Below are 20278 nucleotides of genomic sequence, written 5' to 3'. Positions count from 1 at the left end.
TTAAATGCTGTTTTTGTTAGTTCATTTTTTGATATAGGGCAGAGCAAAGCTGTACTGCTTAAAACCCTCTTACTGTAATAAATCCAGTTTGTTCTTGGTGGTTTTTGGCTGGTGGACATTGACAAAAATTAATGGGGCATATAATTAAATATTAGAAAAGAAAAACAACTGATGTTAGATAAATAAAGGAAATACATAAGATTAGGAGCTGGGTATGCAATAGCAATTAAACATAAAATATTAGGTAAGAACAAAAAAGCTAAAAATTAGTCATTGTAAAGGACCTTCAATTTATATTACTAGTAGAAAATATAAATAGGGCTTCCCTGGTAGCTCAGTCAGTAAAGAATCTGCCTGCAATGCAGGAGACCAGGGTTCAATCCCTGGGTCAGGAAGATCCCTTGGAGAAGGAAATGGCAACCTGCTCCAGTATTTTGCCTGGAGAATTCCATGGACAGAGGAGCCTGTCGGGCTACCTTCTATGGGGTCCCTGGCGGGCTACAGTCCATGGGGTCGAAAAGAGTTGGATATGACTTAGCGACTAAACCACCACCAATATAGAAGGTAATTTAAGTATATGGCCTATTATTGTCAATATCCACCAGCCAAAAGCATCAGGAACATAAAGAAATAAGTCACACATACTCAGTATTAGGGAGAGAAAATACATGTGTGGGAGATGGATAATTAGAAATGCAAATTAGGTAATTTGCATTTTAAGGAAATTTAGCTCAATAAATGTGAAAAATTAAAAGAACAGTACAGATTCCTTAAAAACATAATTTGCCAAAATAGGCTTCAAAATAAATTCATGAGGTAAATAAAATAACCCTACAACCACCAAATAAAATTTTATATTTAGTTAAAGTGTTCCTACAAAGAAAACAGAATGCTCAGATAATTTTACAAATAAGTTCTAATAAACATTCTTGTATCAGGTCATTTCAATCCCATGCAAGCTCATCTAGAGAATATAAAAATAGAACATCGTCAACTTACTTTGTGTGACAAGTTTGTTGACTTCAAAATTAGACAAGTATATCATGAGAAAATCACAATTACAAATGTTGATATAAACATCTTAATTATTAATAAGCTCAATTCAGCCACAAATATAAATAGAATAAATCATTCCCAGTCTGGTTTCATCATAGCAAGCCAAATTTGGTTTAATCTCAAAAGAAAAAAATGTTTTCACAAAATACATTGCATTAACAGATTAGGGCAAAGAAACATATGATTATCACAATAAATACAGCAAAGGCATGAATAAATCTCATCATGCATTGATGATAAAAAGGCAATTATCAACTGGCAATAGAAGGGAGTACCACATCCTGATAAAGGGAATCTATGAAATACACACAGCATCCATTCATTTGCTCAGTGGTGAAATGCACAATTACTCCATTCACATTAGAAACAGTACAAGAATATTCACATTGCCAGATCCAGTCAGTACTTTACAGGACGTCCTAACAAATCCAGTAAGAACATTAAAAAATTATAAAATTAAAAGGAAGGAAATGTATTCTATCAATTACAGATTACAAAATCATCTCATATAAGTATTTCAAAAAAATTTACAGGTAAATTATTAAATTAGTAAGTTCCCTGATACAATATAAATACACAAAAGTCAACTGTATTTTCTACATACTATCATCAGTTAGGACATATCATTAAACATAAATATGATTCACTGTAATATATAAAGTGCTCATACTTAAATCTATCAAAGGATTAACAAATGTTATATAAAAGGAGAGATATACATGCTTATGAATTGGGATTAATTAAAGAGGTCAATTCTCCCAAAATTGATGTAACACATTTACAATAACATGTATTGTTCTTTGCTTGCTTTGAGGATCTATGCAAACTAATTCTAAAATGCATATGGAAGAACAAAGTCTTAAGAAATAGAAAAAAGAAAATAAGAAGACTTGCCTTGCCAGATTTCAAGGCCAACAAAAAGACTGCAGTAATTAAGACAGTGCAGTATTGTCATTGGGTAATCAAATTTGCCAGTGGAGTACAGTAGAGATCTCAGAAATCAGCTCATGCAAAATGTAAGGACTTGATATGCAGGAGAAATGGCACTGAAGATTAGTGGAAGGGAGAGTGTACTGAACCCTTTCAGTCTAGGACAGCAGGTTATTCATACAGGGAAAAAAAAAAAACTCAGAATGGATTTAACAATTCATGTAAAGCAGATTAAATGGAGAAGGAAATGGCAACTCACTCCAGTATTCTTGCCTGGGAAATCCCAGGAAATTTCATGAACAGAGTTGCCTAATGGGCTACAGTCCACGGGATCCCAAAGAGTCGGACTTGACTGACCAACTAAATATGCAGATTAAGTATTTAAATATAAAAGGCAAAATGTGTGGCAGGAAGAATCTAAAATAAGCTCTCCATCTCCTGGTAGTCCTCTCCTTGTGGAAACCCTTTCCCCTGGGTGTAGGGGTAAGGGGACCTCAGTCTAGCTTCTAACCAAAGCTGCCTGGGTGTTGCTTCCAAGATGATGATAGCGTGTTAGCAGTTTCTCTATAGATTCTCTCATCCTGACTTCATGAAGTTAACTGCCAATGGAGAAGCTCACATGGCAAGTGATTCAAGGTCTCCTGCCAACAGGCAGAAAAGAACTGAGGCTTTTAGTCCAATAGCCCACAAAGAATTCAGTCTTGCCAACAATCACATGAGCTGGGAAGTGGGTGCTTCTCAGATGAGATCCCAGTCCCAGCAACGTCACTGCAGCCACATGTACGAGCAGACTGACCAAGTTCAGCCAGGCTTGGATTCCCGACCCACAGAAACTGTGAGACAATGAATGTGTGCTGTTCTAAGCCATTACACGTGTGGTAATATTGCTTGGCAGCAATTGATAATGATAGGAAAATACAGGAGAACTTTTTCAGTGCCAAGACACTAAGATTCTTTGATAAGATGTAAAAAAGTATAAGTAATAAAGAGAAATTATTTGTAAACATATTTTATCTACATTCAAATTAAGAACACCTGCATATCAAAATGTCATAAAAGTCATAGTACAAAGATCATAAAAATATAAGCCAAGAAGTTATTCACAGCAAGTATAACCAAAAAAGGGTTAGTACTATTAACATACAGTAAATGTCAATGAATCAATGAGAAAAAAATGAATGCCATGGGAAAATGGATAAAGGACAGGAGCATGATTTCTTTTCACAAAAGAAGAAACACAAATGGGAAAAATAAGGAATACTGTGTGTGTGTGTACACTAGTGCATGTGCTGCACATGTGTTCTATGTTATTAACAGAACTGAAAAAAAAATAGCACTCTTTTATCCCACTAGACAGAAAAATATTTAAAAGTATGACAATGCCAAGTACAGGAGGAGCTTTGGAGCAACACAAGCTTTTCAACGATTGCTAGAGTGTCAACTTGTACAAACAATCTGTGAAAATAATAATTTGGTATCAAGAATACTTGAGGATGTGCTTTAAGCCCTCAATATATACACTAGGCTGCAGTGTGGCTGGGTGGGAAGGTTTCTGGGTACCAAAAAAAAAACACAATGACAAAATTCTTGCATTAACATATGTGCATTATATAGCATATATAAAGTTTTATGTGTAATGCTTAAAATTATAAAAATTAAAAATATTCCCCAAATCCAACAAGATGAAAGATTAACAAAGTATGCTTTCTGGACAGTAGTCTATACTGGAACCCATCATGTTGGAAATAAGTGCTCTCCACCTACAAACATCAACATGCATTAGACAAAATTTTGAGTGAAGAAAAGCAAGCTGTGTAATAATATATGCAGTATGTTACTGGTTTACATAATGTATAAAAACATGCAAAAATGCACAATGTGTTGATAAATATAGAGACATATGTGGTGGAACTATAAAGAAGAGCACAGGAATGGCAAACACAAAATCTAGGATAGTTGTTACCTCTGGGGTCGCTGGTAAGGGCAGGAGGATGCAGTAATGGAAGGTCAGAGGTATAGGCTCTGTACCACAGGGTAGGGTGTGAGTATAGGAGTTCTGACTCAGTCCCAGCTCTGGTCACAGAGACTTATCAGTATCAGAGAAGAGGGCTTCTGATAGGGTCAGCACATCTTTTCAGTGTCCACATACTAGCATAACCTATCCATCATACCTACAGTTGGAGAAGTGGGGGCAGCAGGCCTGACATGTGCAAGGCTCAGCAAAACAGCGCCTTCTGTTTGCAGATGGTGAGCCTCAGCCAGGGTTTGGATGGTAGTATCCAGGGAAAACCACTCACAGAAGAGGAACTCCTGTCCTCAGTGGGATGAACCCTGTGATCGTAGGTGTGTGGCAGAGGCGCGTGCTGTCCCGGGCTCCTCGCTAGAAGGCTGAGGTTCCAACTGGAGGCTCTGGAACTGCTCCTGGGTTGTGATCTACAGCCACAGAAGAGAAAGAACATCCATACTTACAAAGCAGCAGGCAGATGATAACGTATTGTAGAACTTAACCCTGAGCCAAAGAATGTGTGTGAAGGATGTGGGCATTAAGTGTTCTGTAAAGAGATCATTTTCTATTCATAAAACCATTTGTTACATACGGTGTCAAGGTATATAATCATGACATGTGTAACTTGGATATGCTACCTCAGATTGTTGTTGCTTAGTTGCTAAGTCGTGTCTGACTCTTTTGCAACCCTATGGGCTGTGGCCAAACAGGGTCCTCAGTCCATGGGATTTCCCAGGCAAGAATGCTGGAGTGGGTTGCCATTTCCTTCTCTAAAGGATCGTCCTAACCCAGGGACTGAACCTGCATCTCCTGCATTAGCAGCCACCAGGTCGGTCCTCACTTATTCCATCATAGCCAGTGGAGTAAATGTCATGTTCACACATAGTCTTCCAACACTCCCAGCTTTTAAGCATATTTCATAATAAATAAATGAAAACATTAAAATAGGAAAAATACATTGATTATGATGCATAAGATCACAATAATGTATCCACTGAATGAAGGTATGAACATAAAATTATGATAAATGTTATACAAATAGCTCTTGTAACATGATATAAAACTTTAAGTAATAGCATCATACTTAAATTCAGTAGGCTTCCTTGATGGCTCAGAGGGTAAATAATTCTGCTGCAGTGCAAGAGACATAAGAGACACAGGTTCGATCTCTGGGTCGGGAAGATCCCATGGAGGAGGAAATGTCAACCCCCTCCAGTACTCTTGCCTGAAAAATCCCCTGGACAGAGGAGCCTGTCGGCTACAGTCCATGGGGTTGCAAAGAATTAGACACAACTGGGCAACTAAACATAAACTTAAAAGAGTCTCTATCTTCATAAAACTCAGAAGGAAATACAATATTCTCTGTAATAACTCAAACCATGACTCTAGAAATAAAGCACTGAAGTAAGTGAAAATTTGAATGACTTTTTCTTAAAATGTGAACATGAAAAAAGCTCCAAATTATTTCCAAATTAATATATTAATTGCATACTTGTGATTTTACATGTTTTTACAACTCAGTTGATATATGAAACATTAAAATAAGTGTCTAACTGGTCTATATGCCAACTATGTAGGCTCAACTGGGGACATTTTAATATTTTCTTCTTGGGAGAATGGTGCCTTCTGTTATATATGGGTTTGATAGAAAATGAATTGGAGGTGATCACAAAGAGGAAACAAGTATCATTCTATTAATTTTCACGTGTGACTTTATTTAATCCTTACATCAACTTGGGGGGAGTTTTACAGATGGGGAAATGGTGATTTCAAATTAAGAAAACTGCCCAACACCTCACAGTTGGTCATTATTTATTGACCTAGGGATTTGTATTCAAATTTTATCAAATTTCAAAGTTCATATAACATACAAAGTGCTGTTAATATAACATTTTTAATAGAAATCTCCCTCTCCAAATTAACCAAGGAAATGGGAGAAAGGCATAAACATAGCTTGTGAAAAACCCATGAGTACAACATGTTGATTATACACAGAAAACCTTATACCTCATATGATAATGGAATCCTGCCAGATTTTCCTGTGGATGCCCAAGAAAGTCCTGGAACAGGAAATGGCAACCCACTCCAGTACTGCCTGGAGAATCCCATGGACAGAGGAGCCTGACAGGCAGCAGTCCATGGTGTTGCAAAGAGTCGGACACAACTGAGTGACTGACTGAGCATAAAAGCAAGTACCTTTTAGTAATGGGGGTTTTGTTCAATAATTATAAACTCAAAATTTATAGTTAATTTTGAGTAAAAGATAAAGTATAACTGAATGCATGTACATTTCAGTTTATTTTGGTCAATCTAAAGAAAACTAACACAAGTTCCTGGGCGCACATAAGCCCACTGTGAGTGTGATATGCTTGAGTTAACACTGAATTGGCCAGGACACCCAGGTTAATGTCTGGAATAAAAATGAAGAGCAGAACCCACCTATTTCACTGTGTAGGGTTAACTTTTATTAACTGTACTCTTTATATGCAGTTGTCTTTTCATGGGTGTTTTATGGAAGCAATTTCATCACTTTTTGGTTCTATTGTGTTCTTGTAAATCTCCCTTCAAAGTTTTGTGAAATACTGCATTAAGGCATCAAGTTAAAATGGCTCAACATAGTTTAAAAAGCCTTATTTTAAAATTCCAGAAACTTTAAACAAATATATAAAACAAAATTAATCTTTTGGAACATGGCAAAGAAATAAATGAATACTTAAAACAATAAATAAACACTAATAAAGTTGGGCAGTTATCTTTCATTGCAGTAGAACAAAGTTTGGAAGCATTATTTCCATTATGCAATGAATAAGGTAAGAAGTGCCTTATGCATTGTCCATAGAGGGATGTCAGATTTTAATGCAGGGATTAGACATTTCTGTGTTGTTCATTTACTCATGAAGTGAGAAAAGTAACAGTGATGGGAGCTGAATTAACTTCCAAAAGAATGGAGAGCACAATGGATGTTCTGTGTGTATGAATATCTGCTTCCTTAAATCACTGGGATCATGGTATAAACTCCTTGCTTGGAAACAGCGAGGGAGACAGTATATAGGAAAACACCACACTACCTAGGAAGCTGTAAAACCTGACACTTAGATGAAATTCAACACCAGTGTTAATACCCTTGAAAGAAAAAATTCATTTCATCTCAAGAGTCACAGCAATACAGAAATAGTTTAAAGAAACAAGACAGAGCAACTGCAATGTACTATAGAAAGGATTTGCTCAGATTACAATCTATCCTTCTTTCTGAAGTTTTAGCTATAATAAGATTTCAAAGAGATTCTTAAATAGTTAATACAATAATGAGCTCAATTGTTAGAGGAACAGTTCTCCTTATGCACCTTACTTTGTGTTCAGATTTAGGTTCAGAGTTCCTTCCTTCCATTTGTCATTTCTTCCTTCACTCCTTCCCTTCCTTCTGACATTATTTCCATAGTAGGGACAAGAACAGTTTATTTTCCCCCCAAATGAACCGCCTGGTAATGTGAATCCGGAGGCACTGAGAGGGTAGGGGAAGGAAAAGAAATACTACTGGCCAGCAGGAGCCCGGAGGAGATACCCTGAGTCATCCTTTACTGTTATTACCAGCAGCGATCTGCATGCACCCCAGTCCGACCACACTCACACAGCCTTCTCTTCAGGGCATCCCCTGCTGTTGAGTCATGGACCACATTTCTCTATGTGAGAAATGTGTTGGGGCAATGAAGTCAGGGGAGGACTGGGAGAGAGCGAGTGTCCGCAGTTCGTTCCGCTTGTGCCTCTCACTGTTTATTGATGGAACATCCTGTGATGATAGAGTCAAATCTAACTAGGAAAGGCATGGATGGTGATCTCTCTCCAAATGTACTGAAGCTCCATAAACTACTCCCTTTTCTCATAACCACCGTTCTACCGCAGAGCAGCTGACACCGCCGTGCCTCCGGCGGTAATCGCTACCGGCATGCCCTTCCTCTCCTTCTCCTCTGGATGAACTCCTACTAGCTCTGAAGTCTCTGGAGAGACCACCAGTTCTTCACAGGGCAAGCACAGAGTCAACTCATGTTTTTTTGTCTTCTTTCCTCCTGCAAATCAATACCTTGATGGTAGATACCCCAAAACTACTGTGAATTGATAGCTGAACTGTAAACCTGCTCCAAATGCCTTCACAAAAACAGGTTCCCTGCAAAGAGAATATGGGCTTCAGATGCATCTGTAAAATCAACACCAGTGAATTGCTGTGAAGATTGTAACGATGTACATGAAAACCTTATAGTTCTGTGCAGCACATACTAATGTGCAGACTAATTTATAATAGATCCTTCTCTATCTTTAAAAACAAAAGTCTCCAATATACTGACCTTTGGCACCATCTATCTACTAGAATGACTCAAGGGACCTGCACTAACCTTCCTTTCATAGATCTCCTGCTCGAATGGAGATTCCACCAATGGTAGGAGGGGCAATTGTGGATGTTCTTGCTACTTAGTAAGTTAGGACAAAGTACAGAGAAGAGTGAAACGGACTGAAGGCAGGACTTAAAATTAACTTATAGGACTGGAGTCATGGCTTGTCCATCACTGAAGGATGCAAGTTAAGTGGCTGAAATCATGGGACTGCGTTTCCCAACTCTGCTTTCTCAGCTCCAAACAAAATCCTAGCACAAGTACCCAAAGACCTAAAGAGAGGGCTATTACAAATTATCCCAACCATAGCCAAGTTGCTTTTAGCTTTTTATTAACAGAGGAGTCACGTTATACATATAGTTGGAATAATCTGGGCTATGATCTCCAGTTAGGGTTTTCTTCACCGTGTAACTGGTTAGACGTGAAAGAAAAATGAAAATGAAGAACAAAAGCAAGACACCCAGCTAAGGTTTGGAAGCCTTCTCCAAACCTATCTTTGGAAATGGAGCTAAACATGTTACTTGGACTAAACACAACAGAAGCTCATGTAAATTACAGCTCAAGCATTTACAAGTTAGCTAGAGAATGTGAGAATGTTTTAAGTTTCTCCCATTCTTTGTGCAAAATAAAAAATAAAAACTCAGTCTAGTTCTTAAAATGTTATTTGAATTTTTATGCCAACATGAAGGGAAATAATACTAGTCAAGTAGGGAAAACACTGCCCTAGCAGCTATTTTTAGACATACTTTGGTCTATATTTAAACAAGCAGTAGATAGCCCACACATGTATATTAAATTCCTAGATCTGTCTTAGAATATTAGGCTTCCTTACCTCTGTAAGTGGTGTTATAACATATTGTCTTCTACTTACACTTTTCACTAGTGACATTTTTCTAATTATGATCAGAATTAAGTCAGATTTTAAAACCATTGTCCATGTTTACTTATAGATAACTGAATGAGATAGACTTTATATAGTAGCTCAGATGGTAAATCATCTGCCTGCAATGCAGGAGACCTGGATGATCCCTGGGTCGGGAAGATACCCTGGAGAAGGAAACGGCAACCCACTTCATTATCCTTGCCTGGAAAATTTCAAGAACAGAGGAGCCTGGCAAGCTTCAGTTCACGGAGTTGCAGTTACACACGACTGAGTGATTAATACACACAGCATCTATGATGATCCTAAACCAAATCACCAAAAACTCTGCTGATAAATGATGCCAATCAAAAGTCAATGGCAGACAGAAAGGGTGGTATTTTTACAAAAAGAAAAAAAACATACCTAGTGTGTGGAGTCTCTTCTTCAAATATGAAGGTACTAATGGCAGATCCTATCCCACACCTGGGAATTAGACATAAATAATTACCCCATTCCTGCCAGGCACATATAGTACTAATTATTCTGTTTATCCAAAAAGCCAATTAATCAAACATCTAATACTCAGGTTCTAGGCTCATTATGGAGGCGTTAAAGTGTATCTACCTAAAATTCATGCCTTTCAGGTTTCTATAGATTAAGTATAACCATAGACTTCTTTCTCCTAAGCAGGTTCTCCCATTTCCTTCCTTCCTGGAATTGTCATTACAGTAAATTCAGCTATGGATATGGCCTCTCTCATCCAAAGTGAGTAATTTGCATCATTTCTAACTTTTGAAAACTAGATCAACATTACCACCACCCTTAAGTTACTTTTTGTGTCAGCAAAAGTAACCCATTCTTTCAGAATTTCAATATGTAAACAGTATTATTTTAATAAATGCTTTTATTCCAATTGAGCCCAAGTTTGGGGAAATTAATGAAGGAAAGAATTATTTTTATGGAAAAAACTTTTTGTGTTTCCTTTGAAAATGTCACAAAGTCATCAGTGTTGCTTTATTTTTGTGACGATCAGAGTAGAAGTAAGTGTAGAGTCTGTTCACAGTTTTCCTAGGGTAACACTCTGGAAGTACAGGACCTTGGTGTTCTGAGATCATAATTGGGATGTTAAGGCAGTGGGTCCCAAGCATGAACAAGTCCTTGCATATACAATGGCTGGGCCAGCTTTCACCTATGTATAACACTCCTCAGAAACAGAACCTGTGAACCTAAGGCATCTCCTCCAGCAAACTTTCCCTTGGGTCAGAAGTAGACAAGGAAATTCACCCTGACCTTCCTACGTGGTGAAAGATACCCTGTGAAGATCACCTTAAGTGCGTCCCTTTCCTTATCTATTAGTAACGCATTCTCATTTTGTTCCCATATTCATTCACAGAACTGCTTTCTTTTTCATTTTCCGCATCTCTTCCCTAACTCCTGCGCATACTCAACCTGGCTCTCTTCTGCCTGTGAGCATGTTTCTGTGCAAAGTTAAAGGCAAGGCAGTGGTCCAGAATCTGTGTTCTCTGCTGTTACCTGCACACATTGGTAATTCTTACCTTGATTGAACCTCATATTACTTTCAACCCAAAGCCTTTTTATTTGATATAAGATCGCACATCCTGGGAATTGAAAGCAGACACTGAGATGCTGACCAGTAATGGAAATGGTGTTATCATCCATGTAGAAATGTTACATGCATCGTGATAACCCTGAGATAGGAAGAATAATCTTCCTTGAGAATAACAGTGCGGATTTGAGTCTTTGGTTGCCCTCTCAACCTGTATTAATACAACAGATTTTCATTCATTTTGACATTGTAGAGAGAAGGCAGGGAGAGCTACGCCAGGAAGTAGGCGTGGGGAAGGAGAGGGTGGCTTTCCTACTGTAAGGGAAGGAAAATGACAGCCTGGTTAGCTTCAGCTGGAATGTAACATACCCACAGCTTGATCACCCTGGAGGCACATTTTGACATAACAACAAACTACTGAGAAAGAGCCACTTTTATCTAGGTCAGAATGACAGAATCCCAAGTGTTAGTGCCTGGGGGGTGAGAGGGGTGGTGTGAAAATACAGTTTGAAACATCAGGAAGCGACTGCAGTCTACAGAGAGTTGCATCAAGTCTCCACACTGCCTCATCATTTTCATCCAGTTCACTGTAACTGCTCCACTGGTCTCTAATGGCATCGCATTTTGATTTCAGCGTCTATCAAAATAAAACGAACCATGTGTTCTGACGACGACATTTATAATAAGATGCAGATGGTAAAGGAAACAGATGCCTCTGACATCATCTGCCATTGGCCTTCAACTTCTGCAGACACCAGCAGTCTGGAGACTCATTCAAAGGGACGCAGGATAAGTCAGGCAGTTTTCCAATTCTGTTTCCAGTCTAAAAAACACTGGCGGCAGCAGCACTGCTTTGACTCATAGAGTGATAATTCCACAAGGAGAAATCTGATTCTAAGGCGGTCAGGCTTTGATACAAAATTAATCATCAGGACAGGGGAGAAGAAAATCCCCACAAATATCAGAGTTTAGCCATTAGTAACTACTGACTGTTTTGCGTGAGTGGCAGAAAGGACAGGGTGGGAGTGGTGATGGTCAACAGCTGCAGTTTCAAGGAAGCAAGAAGGAGAGGGCTTTAAAGAGACAAGAGGGCCTAAAATACCCTACCAGCCCTTGGCATCCACTGTTCCAAAACTGATTCCTTATGACTTTTAAGTAAAACACTTTAAGGAGGATTTTCAGGTCACTGTTTCTTACCTCAAAAGAAAGAAAGAAAGAAAAAAAAAGTCCATTCTGTACTTCCATCTGTATTTTCCAGAAGGGATCTGATAATTCCGATAGGAGCTTTCACCATTTCCCCAGTGATATCTGTGAACATTCTACACAGTAAAAGGATTTGTGTGTATGTGTGGTGTGCAAGATAAATGTGTTGGGACACCTTCTAAAAAAGATAAGAAACTTTTGTACTTCGTCTTGAAAGCAAGAGGCGCTTGGGTAAAGCAGTAACTGCCAGGCTTTAAGCAGTGCATGAGGCTCTGGGCTAGATCAGCTGAGTTACAGATGAAGCGGAGAGTTAGACAAAAACCTTTAAAATCCTCCTATCTCCCCTGACCATGGTAATATAACTTCATCTACACCTCCGTGGCACAAACATCTGAGCAGAAAAAAAATCAGAGACAAAGGCAAGGAAAGTGGTGACATAAAAATAAATCCTGCTAGGCCAAATACAGTGCTTATTTTTAAAATAATCTCTCTCTGCATGTAACGAATTGATCACAAACACACACACAAACACACACAGTACAAGAATAAACAAACTTCTAATTCATATCCACAAATTGGGTTGGAAAGTATTAGTGCAAATCTCTGCTGACCTGCAGCACTCAGTCCATAAACTTTGGGTATCCTAGACGATCCATCAGCGTCCAGCAGATGTTCTCAATTAGTTTAATTTCATCCTTCGACAAGTTTCGTTTCCAAACGTTAGTATTAGCGGGTGATATCTCCCCTTCGTAGGGAAGGTAGAAAAGGTTCGTGGAGGTGGCAAACAATATTTGGTTTAAAGTAGCAGGAGATAAAGGAATCCCAAGGAAGGCAAAAATCCTTTCCGTGGTTTTCTGAGGGAAATGCACAAGATCTTCAAACTTGATCAGCTGGTAGCTGGTGGGCAGCAGGTCTGCATTTATCCTCAGGGCAGCGGCAGTGTTTGCCAGCCACGCGTGGGCCAGCAGCGAGACTGGGTGAGGTCTGGATGCCAACAGTTCCTTCCTCAGCAATTCATACTCGACAGCATAGCCTGAGTTCAAGGTACAACGGCCTGCACTTCCCTCCGTTTTAAACAGCTTAGCTAAGTGCTCCTGTACATTCTTCAAAGAGTAAAGGCTAGGTTTACTACTATACAGCATGGAATAAACCCACGCCCGAGGGTCCCTCACCACGTACAAGGCCCTCATGGAGGCTCCCAACACCTCGTGAAAGAAATGCAGCTTTAAGGTCCAGCTCCCGCTGCCCAGGCTGAGCACCGGCCGCGCGCTGGGGTAGTGGACCAGGTGCCTCCGCAGAGTCCGGACGTATTCAGCGTCTCTGTCAAAGGCGCCTTTCATTCTGCTTCTTTGTTCTGCCAGAGACTCTCTCCTTTTCAACTTCCTTTTCTTGTCTTTATTCATGGTAAAATACTGGGCCAGTTTCCCCCTACTGGGTTCGTGCAGATGGATGTTCTGCAAGTGGAGTTTCGTGTCTCGGACCAAGGACTGCAGCCAGCCTCGGAGTAAACGGAAACGCACGCCGTGGACGTCAGATGCTGTCCATTCACAGGCGTCCACAAAAGAGTCGATTTCCAATTCCGTTTCCGGGATGTCAATGTAGGCTGTGGGGACCCGGATATACAGGAAGTCACTGCTGTTGAAGAAGAGTTGTTTGAGAATCTCGGCTCCGGAACCAGGAAGTGAGGTAATGATGACGTCTGGCGGGTCTGCGCGCTGGCCTCCCGCGGCCGGCGCCTGCGCGCTCACCTCAGTTTCTGGCCTCGCCCACTTGGCACAGATGGGCTGAGTGCAAGTGCTCCACACGTCCAGCAGCTCAACAGACCACAAGGCAATAACAAGGATGAGGATCCATCGCATAAGCTTTCTAAAAGAAAGGTAAAACCGCCACTGAAAAGTTAAGATCACCAGGCCAATGCACAAAATCAACCCAACTGCTACATTAAATTTAAATCCAAAGGGGAAAATAACTCTATCACGTCTTACAGGCTTTACTATTGCCTCAGCACCCAAACCAAAGCGGGTTATTTGGGCCTGATCAGCTACAGTGGCAAAGCCGCCAAATCCCAGGTAGTCAAACCTTGTCTTCAAGTTCTGGTAGTCGGTCACGATCGAAACAACATGGTCGGTGTTATTGACATTGAGAGAAAGCTGAAGTCCAGAATTGGAATTATCAATAAATCTGCAGCTGGAAACATTGACGTATGGCCCATAGAAGACATACACGATTCTTGTGATTGCGGATTCCATCTGAAACGTAACATTGACAAACTGAGTCCACCGTTTCTTAAATTCAGCGGCTTGCTCTGCTTCCTGTATACTAGCAAGAGGGCTACTGCCACGATGATCAAACCAAAACATCTTGTAGTGAGCATCCCACACGTCCATCAAGGCGCCATTATACCTGTTCATGAATCTATACGGGATGTACTTAAAATCAATATCCAGATTATGGAAGAAGGCACTGACAGATTTTATTGGGGAATCTTCTTGCTTCTCGACGTGATCAACAACAAGCAGAGTCTGAGAGTTTAAGAGAAGCAAAGCCCGATACACGCTTTTCAGCTTCATCGCTGAAGAGTAAGCCGACACGGCTTCCCCACTCACAAATATCATGTCCCCGTGCTGAGAGGCAGTAATGATTTCCCCGGCTGCATCACCAGCCTCCTCGCCGGTCCACTTGAGCCACTGTGCACATTCTCCCAGCTGACCTTCCCAGGGCTTATTACACTGGCTCGTGGGTGACGGCGCGAACACCAGCACGTTGTTTAGGTGGCTCAACTTGGGTCCATAGAGAGCTTCAGAAACAAACACCTGCCCGTTGGGGGCAAAGGTAAATGAGTTCTGATCCGGATGTTCATGTCCAGGGTTGAAGCTCCTCCACCCATCAATCCAGGAGTATGGCTGGAAGTGAACTATGTCATACACAGCACGCCCTCCTAGCTTCCCAGACTTAAAAGACACAAAGGTATTGGTCTGTGTATTTGGCAGCCCAGCCCCATAAGTGACCACACCCCAGTTAGGGAACATGTGCAATTTCGCAGTGCCATATTCCTTAGGAGGCTGTGGGGTGAGCTGGGGGTCATACCAGATGTATTCAGTGTGAAGGGTACTCCACCTCTGGGCGGTGGAGGGAACCATGGGTCCATCTTTAGGTCGGTGCCTTCTGATTTGCTGAGCTAACCAATTCCCAGCTCCATTCTTTAAGACAAATTTATCCAAAAAAACTAACTGGCTCTCAGGACCATAAAACCAGTTATAATTGGAATCTGCTATCCCCACAGTCCTTTGGAAGCCTGGCAAAAGGGTGGAATAATAGAACCAAAAGTGCATTTTTAACCAGTTGTTATCCAAGTTGTTGATATTAAAGTGACGCTGGGCCAGAAAAACATATTGTGTGACTGATTTAGCTGTGTAGCTTCCATAGGCCACACCTTCATCCAAAGAGCCATCAACAATGTGATTCAACAGAAACATGGTCTTTTCCATCACATCTACTACAACCTGTTTCCACAGATTTACCTTAGTTGCTTTATCTACCCCAGTCACCAAAGCCCCGGTGAGCAGTGCTATCATGTTAGTAGCTTGGTGGTTGTGAAGAAGTTGTTTGCCCCAGGAGCGGACCTTAGAAAACTCATACATTTCCTCAGTAATAACCCATATTTTTTCTAGGTATCTTTGTCTCCGACGACCATCTAATAAATTATATAAAAAGTCAAAGGCAGTGGCAAAACCTGTTAGGGAATGGCCAACTGGAACCTCATCCCCTGGTGCATTCTCCACCAGCCAGTTTTTGTAGCCCACCATCCTATCCATGTATTCCAAGGCAAATTCAAAGGCAACTTTGTCTTCCGGGCACAGTAAACAGTACAGCGCTAAAGGAGGCAGATTGTTACCATAGATTTCATTCCACTTGGCAGCAAAATCAGCATGCTTGGGTGGAGGTAGGTAGTAAGTCGGGTTCGACAGCATAGCAGTCACCGCGCTTCTGATTGCTCTAAAAAGGTGCAAATGGGTCGTGCGAGACTTCTGTCTCATTGCTTGGATCTCTCCAGCATCAAAATACAAACGTGGATGAAGCATACTCTTCTTCGGTTTTTGATTGGGTCTGACATCTTGCACTCTTTGTGTCTTAAATGGATCTATGTCATCTGTGAAAACTGCCCAGTCAGAGTAATTGCTCACAGATTCCTCCAAAGTAGAGAAAGCAAACATCACTAATACTAAAAATAAGCAATGTCCTGTAAACATTAACGCCATGATCCATCGGGGAGCTCCTTTCCTCAGGCATACATGTCAAATGCAGCGCTCAATGTGCTTCCCACCTGCTGAGTATAAAACATACATTTAAGGCCTTGATAAAACAAAGACTGTAAATTGTATGTGCTGTGAAATCCTGCTGACATTCAGCTCATTCAAAGTATAGTTGCCAAAAAGAGAAATCTTACACTGTGAATCTGCCTCCCTGATGCAGTGTTGCTTCCAATAAAACTTCAAAGAATGTTAAAGCCTCTGATTTTCTCATGTCACATAGAAAACAGGAGTGGAAATAGTCAAGAATACTATGAATTCACAATTTACTTCTTTGACAGAAATCTACCTAACATGAAGAGTCAAAAACCCCACATTGTAATAATTAAAAAAAAAAAAAAAAAGGCACTCCAAAATCCAAATTAAGAAGTCATTCCTCGTGCAGGAAACCATCACTGGTGATAAGATCATCATACCGGTCTGATGCTTTTGTGTGCTCTCAAAGAAGTTGATGAAGTACTGAAATCCTTGGAGCAGACTGGGTTGTTACTCCGCTCAGCTTTTTACACTTCTGGCTGTGAGAATTTTTTTTCTTCCTCCATTTTTGGGAGAAAAACATCCTCAGCAAGTGTTCAAAGTCCTACTTGGTTTTAAAACACTCCGGATTCCTGCCCTCATTTCCAATCTGTCTTGTTCAGGCTTACTTACTCATTGGCCTATTATGACCCATCTGAGAAAGCATATTCTCATCTTCTTTTAACAAAGCTTCATCTGTATGTACAATTATGAAAATCTAATCTTTGCAACCACCTAGGTACTTCTTTTCCAATCATGAAGTAACCGCCAACTGGGAAAGAAAACTCCCCTTTCACCAACAGTGACGTCTCTTTTCCGTTCCTTTTTCATGACACTGGAAAAACAAAACAGAAATTTTGTTCTGGGGGACAAAACAAAACAGAAATTCTCTGAGGCTACAGGTATGCTGGGACATAAACGGAAGATTTCAACGTCCTACCATCTCCTGATAGAAATTTTAGAATGACAATAAGATCTGTTATTTAATACAATCGAAGTTACACTAAATGATTCCTTTTTCTCATACTTTTCAAGGCACATATTAGGATAACAATGGTGGTAGAAGACAAGCGGCTACAAGATGCAACTTTCCCAAGAGTATTTATTTTAACGGCCGCTTGCTTTCGTAATTTAAAATGTTTTTACTCAAATACAGTCAAGAGAAGATTGAGTGCCGCCGTCATTCTTGTTTTGATCACGGAAGACTCAGACAAAAACCCAAAGTTGAAAGGACCATTTTATGATTCTAGATGAGGGTTTAGCTTTCAAGGGCTCAAGGTGTCTTTGCCAGAGGAACTATAATACTAAGCGCAGTCACTTTTCTCGAAGAAGAAATCATGACAATGTGTGGGAGCCAAGAACGCCGGTTCTGCTCCAGTCTCCCTCCCGAAAAGCCTTGTTTTCCATCCTTACAAGAAGCCGCCAGAGGGAGCTCAGACCCAAACCCGGACTCAAGGAGCAGCTTCGCGGCTGCCCGTCTGGGTTCCGAAGAACCTCACCAAGTTTCAGTCTTGGACAAGTCTCCTCTCTGTGGGAAACACGAACGCTAGGAGTTTCCTGCTCCGCCTGTTGCATTTTGTGATTCGCTTCCTACGAACATGCCCGCTCCATCCTCCGCTCCCCATCCCCGACCCCTGGCAAGTGGTCTGGGGACAAGAGACCCCTCAATGGCCAAGTCCGCTTACCTCTGCAGATCTGGACGGGGTCTCTCCGGGTGGCGGTGGGCCCCGATGAGACGCAGGCGGAGAGTTGGAAAACACTGCTCTGCGTGGGACCCGGGCGGCCCGGACCCCGCAGGGCTCCAGACGCCCCCGGTCCGGCGCCCCCGGCGCTCCAACAGGCTGAGGCCCCGCGCCCGTGCCCCGCCCGGCGCCGCGCGGACACGCCCGCCCTCGGGGAGCGCCGGACGCCCCCGGGCAGCCCGGCACCGTGGAAGGCAGATCTGTGCGCGCCGGGCGCTCTCGGGGACGCCGTGTCCGGCGAGGCGCTGGCGTGCCTAGGACGCGAAGCCGCCGCGGCTGCTAGTGCTCAGTGCCAGCTCCGGCCGCGCGGCCCGGGGAGGGCGAGAGACTGCGACGCGGGCCGGGGGCGGGGCGGGAACGGCCGGGGGCGGGGCCGGGGCGGGGCCTCGGATCCTGGGAGGGCGAGGCGGGTGGTGGGCGGGGCGGGGAGGACGTGGGCGGGGCCTCGGGCTGAGGGAGCGTGAGCATCGGCGACGCCGGAGATGGGTCGGGGGCGGGGCTAGAAGGAGATGGGGCGGGGCCGAGGGCGGGGCCGACCGCCCCCGGGATCTGAACCCGAGGGCCCTCCGAGTGCGCGTGTTCCCGGCTGCCGTGGCGGCGCGCGCTCCCGGAGCGGCGGAGCCAGAGAAGGAGGGTGGGATGGATTTGGGAGTGCGAGGGTCCGAGGACCTCTCCCTGCCGGCCGAGTCCCGCTGCTGTTACCCCTTTGGTTGTGGGGAAAGGGCCGACCTCGCAGGGCTAGGAATGGGAGGAAGATAGAGGAGGTTCTGGGCCGGATTACAAACGATGGGGGAAGCGGGGATGGGCGGGGTGACGCCGTGAGGTGTCTGGGATCGGCCTTCAGGAAGAGCAAGGGCTGAGGAGAGGAATGTGCGGCAGCGGGGCTGGAGTTGCTGTCATTTAGAAATGCAAAATCAATTTACCGTATTAATACAAGATGGACTTCAGGAGCACAGATGCTAAAGATCAGGGGAAGACAAAAAAGACTAATCAGCCTTATTGATTGTAATAATTTCTCTGGCAGTGTAAATATGGAAAGGTATGTGACAAGCAGGTGGAAGGAACCTCTTTCTTATTCAAGAAATGAAACCTGCAGTTCAGTAAAGACCCACAGGCAGCGAAGACTGTGTGACTCAGTTACTGTGACGCGTGTGTGCAATTCCAGACTTTAGAAATCGTCAAGCAGCTGTAATTCCTGTGGTACTGGACATATGGAACCTCTCACTGACATCTGAGATTACACTTGGACATGAGTCAACCTGAGTCTGCTGTCTAATATAGTGAAATACCAGTTGTTGCAAATAAACAAACTCAACCCCGTTGGGGACTGGTGATGCCTTCAATTTCCTCCTACTCCATTCCATTTTGGTAGAAAGGGACAGATATGTGTACTAAAAAATGAGTGTCTTGCTCTGATCACTTCCTGGTAAAACCAAACAGTAGACTGTTGCTAGCAGAATACATTTCAAAATAATTTACCTTGGGTGTGAAATGTGGTCTCTGCTTCACTGTCAATCTTGTATTTGAGCCCCTTGGGAACCCTACCTCTGTCCAAATGGCCAATCTTGCTTTTCGCCTGCTGCTTCCATAACTATGCTTATCCAGCTCCTTCCTGTATAGCTTTCTCTGCCCCCGACACCCCAATTTACTGGTTGAAAGTTTTTCTGACTGTTGAAGTTCTCTCATTAGACTTGTCCCAGCTCAGATGCTTAAATTCTTCTGTAAATACACCCTAGGTTTTTCCCTAACCAGCTATAGTTTTTATCTGTAAATATATCCAGCCTCAGATCATTTGTTTTATGTGTCATACTTGCCCTGGCTGACTACTGTGCTCTCTGCAAAGCTCTGTCAGGTCATGGTCAGTCACTCAGCCCCTCTCATAAGGACTGTACCTGCGTGTGAAATGAGTTGAAGCGTCAACAGTTGGGCTCACGTAGAGTCTCATATCCTCCACTGAGATTCATTCTGAAACCAGGATCCTTTTCCGACCTCTAGAGACAGAACTTCCTATAAACGTCGGGACTGTCCCTGTATGCGTTCCACGATGGAGAAAGATGACCTGGCTTTTAGCCTCCCTTACAGGAGAAAGTAGAGTTGGAGGAAAGAGGAGCCCAGATGCAAAGATTGGTATAAGTTTCTGCAAAGAGGAACTTTAGAAAGTGACTAGGAATCCGTGTTAGTAAATACAGTGAGTAAATATGCA

General features: G+C 42.3%; 1 protein-coding gene across 6 annotated transcripts; it reads right to left on the bottom strand.

Annotated features, from left to right (window-relative positions):
- Positions 1-1143: 1143 nt before the first annotated feature.
- Positions 1144-18398, bottom strand: DSEL (dermatan sulfate epimerase like). Of its 6 annotated transcripts, none has more exons than XR_006338148.1 (4): positions 18019-18398; positions 9662-17168; positions 4284-4419; positions 1144-3746 (listed from the first exon to the last, which is right to left on the bottom strand). XR_006338148.1 is itself a non-coding variant. In XM_043889038.1 (3 exons), exon 2 carries the CDS (start codon positions 16265-16267, stop codon positions 12629-12631), a length of 3639 nt encoding a protein of 1212 aa, XP_043744973.1. In that variant the 5' UTR covers positions 16268-17168; positions 18019-18398; the 3' UTR covers positions 1144-4419; positions 12620-12628. The 6 variants fall into 6 exon arrangements, 3 of the variants coding, with proteins under 3 accessions (XP_043744973.1, XP_043744974.1, XP_043744972.1); XR_006338149.1 differs by having other exon boundaries at positions 1144-4419; positions 9662-9721; positions 12620-17168; XR_006338147.1 differs by having other exon boundaries at positions 1144-4419.
- Between the last annotated feature and the right edge of the window lie 1880 nt (positions 18399-20278).

The sequence above is a fragment of the Cervus elaphus genome, chromosome 27 (assembly GCF_910594005.1).
Source record: "Cervus elaphus chromosome 27, mCerEla1.1, whole genome shotgun sequence".
In the NCBI taxonomy this organism is placed as follows: domain Eukaryota; kingdom Metazoa; phylum Chordata; class Mammalia; order Artiodactyla; family Cervidae; genus Cervus; species Cervus elaphus.
The sequence above is the reverse complement of the archived record's forward strand: the minus strand, read 5'-3'. Positions and strand labels throughout refer to the sequence as shown.

Bases quoted from the DNA above. Each gene is read 5' to 3' on its own strand.
- DSEL (XM_043889038.1), bottom strand. From the start codon at position 16,267: ATGGCGTTAATGTTTACAGGACATTGCTTATTTTTAGTATTAGTGATG.